The sequence below is a fragment of the Glandiceps talaboti genome, chromosome 10, assembly GCF_964340395.1.
Source record: "Glandiceps talaboti chromosome 10, keGlaTala1.1, whole genome shotgun sequence".
Lineage (NCBI taxonomy): Eukaryota > Metazoa > Hemichordata > Enteropneusta > Spengelidae > Glandiceps > Glandiceps talaboti.
The window spans coordinates 22,536,762-22,549,363 of record NC_135558.1 but is presented as its reverse complement, the minus strand read 5'-3'; the positions used below and the strand labels follow the sequence as shown (position 1 = coordinate 22,549,363).

Genomic DNA, 12,602 nt, shown 5'->3' with positions numbered 1-12,602 from the left:
TTAAACCATGGAAAACTAAGATATCAATAAGAAATTAACTGCATTCTTACCCTCTGACCCTCATCTCCATCCTGTCCTGGGATTCCTGGGTACCCCTGTCTTCCTTTGGAACCTTTCTTACCACCAGGACCTTCTGGTCCCCTCAGACCAGGTTCACCCTTAGTAGAATCAAAACATGATTACCCGGTAAGTGAAAGCTTTCAACATCTTGTGCAAGGTTACTGTGAGTTGTCTCTAAGTTATTTGATAGTTACAACTATGATGACGGGAGTTTACTTGGGACTACAAAACTCAATTGAGAAAGTTTGTTTGTTTTTTTTAAAAAATAATTTGTGCTGGGAATTCCTCCCAGCAATTTTCTGTTAAGCAGACAAATACGCACAAACAAACACAAATGCTACAGAGATCCATTCGGGTTTGGGAATACATGACAGGGCTATATCACATTGCTGTGGGACTGTCAAGGCTTTCCCAGTCAGTCCACAGGCTATCCCAGAGTCACCCAGGCCCGGCAAACATAGCACCTGCGGGCTCCGTGTGAGTAATCGTCCCCGACTTTTTGAGTCATTACTCCAGGAGTCCCCCCAAATTCGCACTCGTCTTGTGAGTGAGACACGGCTGAGTGATACAGCCTACCCATTGAGTCTGTAGCTGTAGAACACTCACCCTGGGTTTGGGTCGATCGGTCACAGAAAAATCCCCTGTTTCCAGTGGGATTCGAACCTGTGACCTCCTCTGACTGCTAATCCTGTGCGCTAACCACTATGCTACAGGGAGCCGGTCGGATTGAGAAAGTCAGTAATCTAACAAACTGTACAACTGTAGCATACTACTTAGTTTACTACTATATACTAGTGTTGATAGTCAAGTCCAAGGTCTTGATCATTATGGCTAGTATTATTTTATCAAATTGAATGCTTACATATCATGTACACCTTTCAATCTTCTTAATTGGTAAATCATGACCATTAAATTACATTTTTAACCACTCGATTTTATGAGTGTGTGTGTGTGTGTGTGTGTGTGTGTGTGTGTGTGTGTGTGTGTGTGTGTGTGTGTGCATGTGCGAGCATGTGTGTGTGTGTGTGTGTGTGTGTGTGTGTGTGTGTGTGTGTGTGTGTGTGTGTGTGTGTGTGTGAACACAACATTTTTGCATGTTCACACTTTTTTATTTCCTTTGGACGATTCATCTACATGTAATATATAACACAAGTAGTCCCCATATCTCTGAGTCAAAGCAAGCAAACTTCAGTTGCTAATATAATCTTGTGCAACATACACTTCTTGCTATCTGCAATACAATTCTATGCATCGCTAAGGAGTCAAATGGAACGCAGTCTCGCGACTGCGCTTGCATTTGTCGACACCTACACTTCTGGTCGCCTATGTCAATACACGTGAATGTTTCTTCCAAACAGTTTAATTTGTAACAAATAAGATAAACGCAAGTTTTAAGCTCATATAATTATGGAGGTGGGAAATTTAAATATGTACAGTATCTTTCCAGAGCAAAATTACAAGAGATATCTACAACTGAAAATGGGAAAGAAACATTCCTGTGTATTAGCATAGCCGACCGGAAGTGTAGTTGTCGACATTAGAACATGTTGTCGCGCGACTTCGTTCCATTTGACTCCACAGTGATGTGTAGAATTGTATTGCAGGTAGCGAGAATTGAAAACTGTCCCTTTAGAGATGCATTCAGTTTACATCTGGATATCATTATTCTATTTTAGTGAGTAACTTGTACTTACTGCAATTCCAGAATGTCCAGATATTCCTGGTATTCCAGTTCTTCCATTCCGACCAATCTCACCCTTGTAACCTTTCATACCAGTCTCTCCTATTTTTCCATTTTGACCCTAATATTAATAACAACATAGTTGTTCATCAATTAAATCAGCTATGATTTAGATACTGAAGTCATTGCACTAGCTTTATAAAGGAACCATGTACATTTAAAAAAAATTCTTTATAACAAATGATAATGGTTGAATTATTTACCTGTATACATGAGGTAAGTAATCAATATGCTCTTAGTTGGAATTGTAATAGAATTGCCACTGAAAAGTTAACAAGAGGTACTATAATGGTTTAAAAACTAAGTATAGTTAAATAATGACAGATTTTAGAAGATGCAATTTTATGATCAGACAACCAACAATGAAAATTGTCAAAATACCAATAATTAGACATTGTGCCAGGTTGATTTTATCTCTAAGTAGTACAGTTACAAGTTGAAATTGTGATCACTGTTGAAGGTATTCATTGTAGGGTATATTAGACTAAAAACTCAATCAGATACCCAACGATTCATGGGACCAAATCATTGTGTTCACAGCTACACCAATATGTTTATACCCAAACCTGATTTGACACTGTTCTGGGTATACAATATTACGTTTAAGTCATTTATTTTAACAAATCAGTTTCAAAAACTATGTTGAGTTACAGCTAGTACAGGTTTGAAATAAGCTGGGTAATGTATGAATCTGATGATAGCAGTGAAGGGTCACAATTTATCACACAAAGAATCTTCAATTTATTTATAACTGACACCATTTGTCTACAATGAGTTTTACATATGGTAAGTTTTCAATTATAAGAAATTGAATAATTACAAATAATCATAGATGTTGTGTTTATTAAAAATATTCAAATCATAGATGTTGTGTATCTATTCAAATCATAGATGTCATGTGTCTATTTAAATCATAGATGTTGTGTGCCTATTCAAATCATAGATGTCATGTGCCTATTTAAATCATAGATGTTGTGTGCCTATTCAAATCATAGATGTTGTGTCTATTCAAATCATAGATGTTGTGTATCTATTCAAATCATAGATGTTGTGTCTATTCAAATCATAGGTGTTGTGTATCTATTCAAATCATAGATGTTGTGTCTATTCAAATCATAGATGTTGTGTCTATTCAAATCATAGGTGTTGTGTATCTATTCAAATCATAGATGTTGTGTGTCTGTTTAAATCATAGATGTTGTGTGTCTATTCATACTTTTTCTCTTGATTTGAAAGACTAAATATGAAGATTGCTAATTGAGGTAGACATTGATGGTTTTAGGTTGAGAGAAGGGAGATAAACTTAAATAGTAAAATTAAGTATAACTTACAGGTGGTCCTCTGTTGCCAGGCATACCCACTTCACCCAAATGTCCTGGAATACCCTATCCAAATAAAAGAGAAAGTACAATTTAGTGGACTCATGATGCTCAAATGGTTAGAGTGGTCAGCTTGGAATCTGCAAGTTGCAGGTTTGAATCTCACCGTTCCCATTTGTTTTTGAATGGCTCAAGTTCCTGGGCAAGATTTGAACCATGATTGTGCCCAAGTCAATTAAGCCATCTGTATAAATGGGTACCAGATAGGATAGAGGTTGCAATGTGAATGCTCAAAACCTATGCAATAATAGAGGCTGCAATGGGTTCTATGCTTTCAGAGAATTCAGGAATTATAAAGGGCTGTTGTACTGTCATTGGTATGTACCAGGGGTAATAAAATGCTTTGTGTACAGAGTGAGAAAGTGCTATAGATTATACTGAAATTATTAGTAGTACTACAATTAAAGGGTTGTCGGTGGCCAAGTGGTTAAACCACTTGCCTCTTACCACTGCGGTCGGGGTTCGAACCCCATTCAGGGTTCGATTAAATTTACCACGCTGTAAGTAAGAAGAGTGTCGTTCAGTTTGACTCTACCGAACAACGCAGGTTTTCCCCGGGTACTCCGGTTTCCTCCTGCATTAACACTGAACCCATGAGGGATGGCCCTCACTGGACTTCTTGGGAGACAAGTGTTTAAATGCTTAAAGAACTATCCAGTATAAATAAAGATTATTATTATTATTATTAAAAAATGCAATATATAAAACTTACAATCCTGATTTGGTTTGAATGGTTCATGATGATGGACTCTATGGTTTGAATGGTTCATGATGATAGACTCTATGGTTTGAATGGTTCATGATGATGATAGACTCTATGGTTTGAATGGTTCATGATGATGATGGACTCTATGGTTTGAATGGTTCATGATGATGGACTCTATGGTTTGAATGTTTCATGATGATGGACTCTATGGTTTGAATGTTTCATGATGATGGACTCTATGGTTTGAATGGTTCATGATGATGGACTCTATGGTTTGAATGGTTCATGATGATAGACTCTATGGTTGGAATGGTTCATGATGATATACTCTATCTATGGTTTGAATGTTTCATGACGATAGACTCTATGGTTTGAATGGTTCATGACGATAGACGCTATGGTTTGAAAGGTTCATGATGATGATAGACTCTATGGTTTGAATGGTTCATGATGATGATGGACACTATGGTTTGAATGGTTCATGATGATGGACTCTATGGTTTGAATGTTTCATGATGATAGACTCTATGGTTTGAAAGGTTCATGATGATGATGGACTCTATGGTTTGAATGGTTCATGATGATGGACTCTATGGTTTGAATGGTTCATGATGATGGACTCTATGGTTTGAATGGTTCATGATGATAGACTCTATGGTTTGAATGGTTCATGATGATGGACGCTATGGTTTGAATGGTTCATGATGATGGACTCTATGGTTTGAATGGTTCATGATGATGGACTCTATGGTTTGAATGGTTCATGATGATGGACTCTATGGTTTGAATGGTTCATGATGATGGACTCTATGGTTTGAATGGTTCATGATGATGGGCACTATGGTTTGAATGGTTCATGATGATGATGGACTCTATGGTTTGAATGGTTCATGATGATAGACTCTATGGTTTGAATGGTTCATGATGATGGACTCTATGGTTTGAATGTTTCATGATGATAGACTCTATGGTTTGAATGGTTCATGATGATGGACTCTATGGTTTGAATGTTTCATGATGATAGACTCTATGGTTTGAATGGTTCATGATGATGATAGACTCTATGGTTTGAATGGTTCATGATGATGGATTCTATGGTTTGAATGGTTCATGATGATGGACTCTATGGTTTGAATGGTTCATGATGATGATGATGGACTCTATGGTTTGAATGGTTCATAATTATAGACTCTATGGTTTGAATGGTTCATGATGATGGACTCTATGGTTTGAATGTTTCATGATGATAGACTCTATGGTTTGAATGGTTCATGATGATGGACTCTATGGTTTGAATGGTTCATGATGATGATGGACTCTATGGTTTGAATGGTTCATGATGATGATGATGATGGACTCTATGGTTTGAATGGTTCATGATGATGATGATGATGGACTCTATGGTTTGAATGGTTCATGATGATGATGGACTCTATGGTTTGAATGGTTCATGATGATGATGGATGGACTCTATGGTTTGAATGGTTCATGATGATAAGATTGAATAATATAATTATCAATATCCATAAAGATTGTGCAAGAAGATCGAGTATTAAACAGCTGTAACATGACTTACCTTGATTCCGGGTTTACCTGGGATACCACGGTTACCAGTATATCCTTGTCTACCCTAAAACAGGATTTATGATAGGTTTGCTATTAATTGACTTTTATATCTCACATCAAGTATTTTGCAGGTTTCCTAATGTATACTAGCAAATTGGAATTATACAATATGATACTATGAGACTGAATGTTCAAGGACTTTGTGACCATAGCTAAATTATGAATGTACATCACTTTTACAGTATGGCATGAAATTGACATGCCAGCATGTAGAGCTATTTCTAACAGAAAATGTACTTTTTGTGAAAATGTTGGTTTGTTCTGGATGATGAAGTCCATGTTTTGCTATTTGTCCTTTATGTCAGTCTCTCAGAAAAGAACTCTGACAGAACCACCCATGATACATGAATGTAAGTGTGGCATACAAGGGGTATCTGCATGAGTGCCTCCAGTGTTCTCTGCAGCCATACTTTATTTTGCAAGCGTTATGAGTGAAAGTGCACCAGAAAACACTGCAAGCAAGTGTGCAAATACCCCCAAGTACCCACACTGGAACTCACATGGCATGGGGTTCTGTTATATTTCTCCAACAGATTTCCGTAAACTTGACATTATGCGATCATGCGCTTTCATGTAGCAACTAGAATGAATGATCACATCCTCATTTGCATATTATTTGCATGCAGGTACGGTATCAGTGCAGTAATGTTTTCGGTACTGCACAGCAGTGCAATTACCACTAGTGTGTGCATGCACTGGTGCAACAAAATCTCTAGTACATATGTAATAAAATACATTTACTATAATACCAACTTGAAATTTTTCAAACAGTAACCAACAGGAGAAAAAGCAACTGTTAAGCTTTCCTTTCAACCAGTAAGTGTTAAACCAACTTACAAATTTTCATTTGTTAATTTTTGTGTACAAAGCTTCTTTACTCAGAGAGAAGACAGTATATCTTTGCAATTTCAAACAGTTACAGTAACTGTTACTAAATATTCTTCATTGTTGAATGGTGGATGGTGAGTGCCTATTCTTATGAAATAAAATTCAATGTTCAAAACAACAAGAAATTATGTCTTTTATTTGTTAGAGGTACGTACATTGCTTCATACAAATTGGTAGATGAGTCGATGGTCAATATGTCTGACATAGATAATAATCACTAAATTGATAAGTCACTAATGATGACTGTAAAGTATTAGGACTCATCCTCATGTCTATCAGGGGTGCAGATAACTAGTGATATCAATCCTCATAATTAATTTGATTTACTTACTGGTTCACCCATTGAACCTTGTGATCCTTGTGGTCCATGTTCTCCTTGTTCTCCTGTTTCTCCTGTTTTACCATATGGACCAGGAGGACCTCTCTGACCAGGTATTCCTGGTAGTCCATCAGAACCTGGTGGTCCAGGCACTCCCTAATGGTAAGTGGAAAGTGTTATCTTCCTGACTATTGTATGTAGTACATTATATCAAATACAAAGATCTCCTTGAACAAAGTAACAAGGCAGCTAAATTGTAATTTCTGAGCACTGATAAAACAAATATCACATGCATACTCAAAACCATATCACTTTTCTTTCTTCACAAAATGTTATCAAAACAGCTGACAGATCCAAGCTTCTCCCTTCACTGGTCTCCAACTTGCAGTTTTATATGATTTAATACATATATGTGATATGAACTTAAACTTCTTGAATTTGAATACTGTCCTGTAAGTAAAAATTTGATATCCAGCTTGTTTCCACAATTTACTGCCTAGGCGCATAACAAAACTTTCATTGTAATTTCTTGGTTGACACCATAACTTCCGCTCTATGTGCTTCACATGCATTACTATTGGTGAGTGTGAAAACAAGTTGACCTGCTTGTTCTCTTTAATTTGACCCTCAGATAAAATACTATTAAGTGCAGGTACCGAGAACTGTCTTCACTTTCACTCATGACACAATTTATGTACATGTTCAACATTGCAGTGAAGAGGCTGGATAATTTGTTCATGCTGTACATTGTTTATAGAATATACAATGTACTGGCTTGACACCACTAAATAAACAGTCATGTCAAAACTATACAACTTTCATTGTTTGTAAATTGCAGTATGACTACTGGTAATTAGGTTTGATCATTGAGCAATCTGTAAAAAAACTACACAGTCGAGCTGTAACTGGAGTTACTGTATTATTTTTTCCAACAGACAACGTTCACAATATATTTACTGAAAATTGTTAAAATACCAAAAATTGGACATTGTACATGTCAATTGGAGGTGTAGAGTAACAGGCTAAAACTGTGACCACATACCCACAGGTGATTCAACATTGTCCAGAGTGTATATTACAAGCTAGTCATATTGTAATTGCAACTTTCAATACTTGTTTGTGTAAGTACATCCACAAAATAGGTCAACAATATAAAGACACTTTATAATAAACTAATTACAGTTACTGTACCAGCAATGGTATATAACTTTAATTAAAATTGATACATACTGAGAGACCAGCTTGTCCAGGTTTTCCTTTGTCTCCTGGTTCACCAGGTAAACCCTAAAGTGGTAGAAAATACATACATGTTTAGTCAGTCATTTTAAACATGGCATCCATATATAGACATATAAAATATACAAATCATAAACACATCAAAGTATGGAATCCATACAAACATTTGGAAATTTAAGCTACTATTCTATAAATAACTATAAACATAAAAAAGCAGACAATAAAGAACAAATATTGTGAATTGATGTTACATAACGTGGCTAAAAGATTTTGGGTTTATGGAGACAAGTGAGGTGAAATCTGTATGTGCCATGTAAATAAGCTGTAGCTAGAATGATAAATTATTAATCACTAAGTAATAATTGGTGAGTTTCTTTCAATTATAGCAATCTAGTAACAGAAATAAGTGGAAATAAAATACAGACTGAGACTCACTTTTTATGTAATACAACCCTGTTTTCATTATTTATTTGTTGTGATTATTTATTAGGATGGAGTTATTTAATTCTATGTTAAATACCTCATGGCCTAACTGACCCTGTATTTTTTTTATTCTGGCTAAATATTAAATACAAAATATTGATGCCCGGTCTATGGCAGGATTACTGATTGTAGAATGTCAAACCCACAACTGTGAATCTGAGCAAATAGTACCGGTATCACTTGCTGTGAATCTGAGCAAATAGTATCACTTGCTGTGAATCTGAGCAAATAGTATCACTTGCTGTGAATCTGAGCAAATAGTATCACTTGCTGTGAATCTGAGCAAATAGTATCACTTGATGTGAATCTGAGCAAATAGTATCACTTGATGTGAATCTGAGCAAATAGTATCACTTGCTGTGAATCTGAGCAAATAGTATCACTTGATGTGAATCTGAGCAAATAGTATCACTTGATGTGAATCTGAGCAAATAGTATCACTTGCTGTGAATCTGAGCAAATAGTACCACTTGCTGTGAATCTGAGCAAATAGTATCACTTGCTGTGAATCTGAGCAAATAGTATCACTGCTGAAATCTGAGCAAATAGTATCACTTGCTGTGAATCTGAGCAAATAGTATCACTTGATGTGAATCTGAGCAAATAGTATCACTTGATGTGAATCTGAACAAATAGTATCACTGCTGAAATCTTAGCAAATAGTATCACTTGCTGTGAATCTGAGCAAATAGTATCACTTGATGTGAATCTGAGCAAATAGTATCACTTGATGTGAATCTGAGCAAATAGTATCACTGCTGAAATCTTAGCAAATAGTATCACTGCTGAAATCTGAGCAAATAGTATCACTGCTGAAATCTGAGCAAATAGTATCACTTGCTGTGAATCTTAGCAAATAGTATCACTTGCTGTGAATCTGAGCAAATAGTATCACTTGCTGTGAATCTGAGCAAATAGTATCACTTGCTGTGAATCTGAACAAATAGTATCACTTGATGTGAATCTGAACAAATAGTATCACTTGCTGTGAATCTGAACAAATAGTATCACTTGATGTGAATCTGAACAAATAGTATCACTTGCTGTGAATCTGAACAAATAGTATCACTTGATGTGAATCTGAGGAAATAGTATCACTGCTGAAATCTTAGCAAATAGTATCACTTGCTGTGAATCTGAGCAAATAGTATCACTTGATGTGAATCTGAACAAATAGTATCACTTGCTGTGAATCTGAGCAAATAGTATCACTTGCTGTGAATCTGAGCAAATAGTATCACTTGATGTGAATCTGAACAAATAGTATCACTGCTGAAATCTTAGCAAATAGTATCACTTGCTGTGAATCTGAGCAAATAGTATCACTTGATGTGAATCTGAACAAATAGTATCACTTGCTGTGAATCTTAGCAAATAGTATCACTTGATGTGAATCTTAGCAAATAGTATCACTTGCTGTGAATCTTAGCAAATAGTATCACTTGATGTGAATCTGAACAAATAGTATCACTTGATGTGAATCTTAGCAAATAGTATCACTTGATGTGAATCTGAACAAATAGTATCACTTGATGTGAATCTGAACAAATAGTATCACTGCTGAAATCTGAGCACTTTAATAAAAGAAATGGTTCACCATTTCCTTCTGACATATAATTGTCATTTCAAAGTCATTCAGACCGTTAAAATATGATTATAATAAATTAAAAGAATCACCAACACATATACACACACTAACACTAAATCTTACTTTGTTTTAGGAATTTGTTTTTAGTTTTAAGCAGCCAACCAACCAACCAACCAACCAACCAACCAACCAACCAACCCACCAATGAATATTTTTCAAGATCTTGCGATAATTAACAACCCTTATTACTAATATGTGAAATTGTAATAGTTTAGAGTAAAGTCCTCAATGTAAAATAAATTGATTTGAGGAAAAGTGAGAATGATATAAGTGTACTCACATACATGCCTATCATTCCGTGTTGTCCCTGTTTACCAGCAGATCCTGTGTATCCCTGGAATACAAACAAGCAGAATGAATGTTAGGAAATGATAGTTGAAGATTGAAGGGTATGTTTTGAATGCCTTTCTTAATTAACAGTATTTTCTATATGGGCAGTCTCAACATGAACACTTTATGATGTGATCATAGCAAACTGCACCGTCTATCAGAGTGAATGGATGTGAAAGCACTCAGTTTGTCAAATTATACAAGTTAGTGTTTTGACTCCCAGTGTCTTTTTTGATTTATTGTAAAAATTAACATGCCCTTTTGATCCATGCTTTTGCATAATCCTCTGCAAGAATGCAATGAAATCCAGCAATTTATCTGAGGTAGAAACTAGTCACTGATAGAAGTAGACTATGTTGTTCATCAGGCATCCTTTAGTTGATGGCATGACACATCATATCCTACAAACTATAACAGAGGTTACACATTGTCAGAGTCACTTCTTACTTAATATTTTCATATTAGAAAGAATTATGTTTTCTATATGAAATTTAACTTTTACAATATACTATTTTCATTGAAATTTATGCAAATAATTTGTTTACATTTTAATGTTGTCTTAGGCTACTATAAGGTTTGTTAGTTATCAAACATTTCATGATTGTTTCCTCAGTAGGACTTGTTACTATGTGTCACAAAGTTGAACTAATCATAAGCTAATATACCCTTATTCCTTTTTCTCCCTCTGGACCAGGTAGGCCCTTTTTCCCAGGTTTTCCATAGATTCCCTTTGTACCTGGTCTTCCTCGCATTCCAGGAATTCCAGGATTACCCTTAGGTCCAATAGGTCCATGTGGTCCACCATATCCTTCGTATCCCTAAGAAATGAAGACAAGAGGTGTACACTGCTGTTAGACTATGATGTGCTATACAAAACAATTCAATGGAAGGTTCAATTTGAAAAGTCTCCTCAACTTAAAATATTGGAAGAGAGTCTGAGCCATGATATATTGTTGCTAGCAGCAGGTACATTCTTGATCTAGGATATCCCGCAGGTTTGAGATTTTAAATTACTGAAAATATCATCATTGTTTTCTTGGTAGGACTTGTTTCTTGTTCCTGAACATTTCCAAGATACAATTTTGAAAATCAGTTGGACCATCAGTCTAGTTCCTCTTCAACTCCTCCCCATTGTTTCAACTGTGCTCTCAATTTCAGTTAACAGCCACTTTTTCAGTTAATGGGACACTTTTACACAAAGAAAGTGTGTGTAAACCATTAATCCATCAAAGAAACTGTCTGCAAAGACTCTAAACCATGAATGTTTATAGCACTGTCCCCACCTTGTCAACTGTTACAATCCACCAACAAGTGCTGCTCTGCCTAAAGACTGTGTGCTACCACACCTAGTGCTGCACCTGTCAGTCTTAAAGTGTGAGTAACAAATGACTAATACCCTGGACAAATCTCAAACACAATACCACTACATGTAGTTCTGTACCTATCTATCCAAAGACATCCTCTATAACCATGTCACTACAAAGTGACTTGTGCTGACAGTGGTTTTCATATAGAATTTGTTCATTGACAAGACAATGCATATGTGCAACAAGGTTAGTAACAGAACTATGGCAGAAAATGCCAAAATTCTTGGAAAGTAAAAATGAAAATACTGCTCGAGCTTGGACTGGCAGAATGCTTTGTTGCCAGGTTAATGTTCACACTGAACTTTTGGGGAAAACATCAAATTATTTGGCTGAGATGTGTAGGATAGGATTTCTATATTTAATGAATTTTATCATTAACATGATAATGGGTAATAAGAGTACTCACTCATACCAGGACTATAGATAACCTTCGGTGAAGAACTTAAAAACTTGTCAAATTTGAAGTATAACTTATTATAGTACAAGTCATTATACTACCAAGGTCCACAATGCCCATATCCAGGCCATAAAGGTTTTATCATATACCCAATGTAATGGCATGGAAACATTATTTGAATTACATAATCACATAAATTGGTGGTGAATTATTTTACACATAAAAACATAAAACTGTGAAGAAATTAACAAAGCCAAATCACCAAGCAAACAGATATTGATAAGCATGCCACTTGCCATAGCAAAGTGTGCCGGGGTGTGATATGGAAATTGTTGCCTGTTTTAGTTGTGAGTGTTTGCCATTGAATTGGAAGTGATACTGGGCATGATAAGGGGTTTATCAACTTCCACTGCAATGGAGTT

The 12,602-nt window shown here is 35.8% G+C and overlaps 1 protein-coding gene across 1 annotated transcript in view; it reads right to left on the bottom strand.

Annotated features, from left to right (window-relative positions):
* LOC144440762 (uncharacterized) overlaps window positions 1-12,602 on the bottom strand; it is a 66,058-nt gene that overhangs the window by 39,471 nt on the left and 13,985 nt on the right. The window contains exons 7-14 of the mRNA XM_078130140.1: window positions 11,082-11,234; window positions 10,367-10,420; window positions 7,950-8,003; window positions 6,732-6,875; window positions 5,463-5,516; window positions 3,133-3,186; window positions 1,755-1,862; window positions 51-158 (exon numbers count right to left, since the gene is read on the bottom strand). Coding sequence (XP_077986266.1) covers window positions 51-158; window positions 1,755-1,862; window positions 3,133-3,186; window positions 5,463-5,516; window positions 6,732-6,875; window positions 7,950-8,003; window positions 10,367-10,420; window positions 11,082-11,234 — 729 coding nt within the window. The remainder of the gene's footprint in view (window positions 1-50; window positions 159-1,754; window positions 1,863-3,132; window positions 3,187-5,462; window positions 5,517-6,731; window positions 6,876-7,949; window positions 8,004-10,366; window positions 10,421-11,081; window positions 11,235-12,602) is intronic.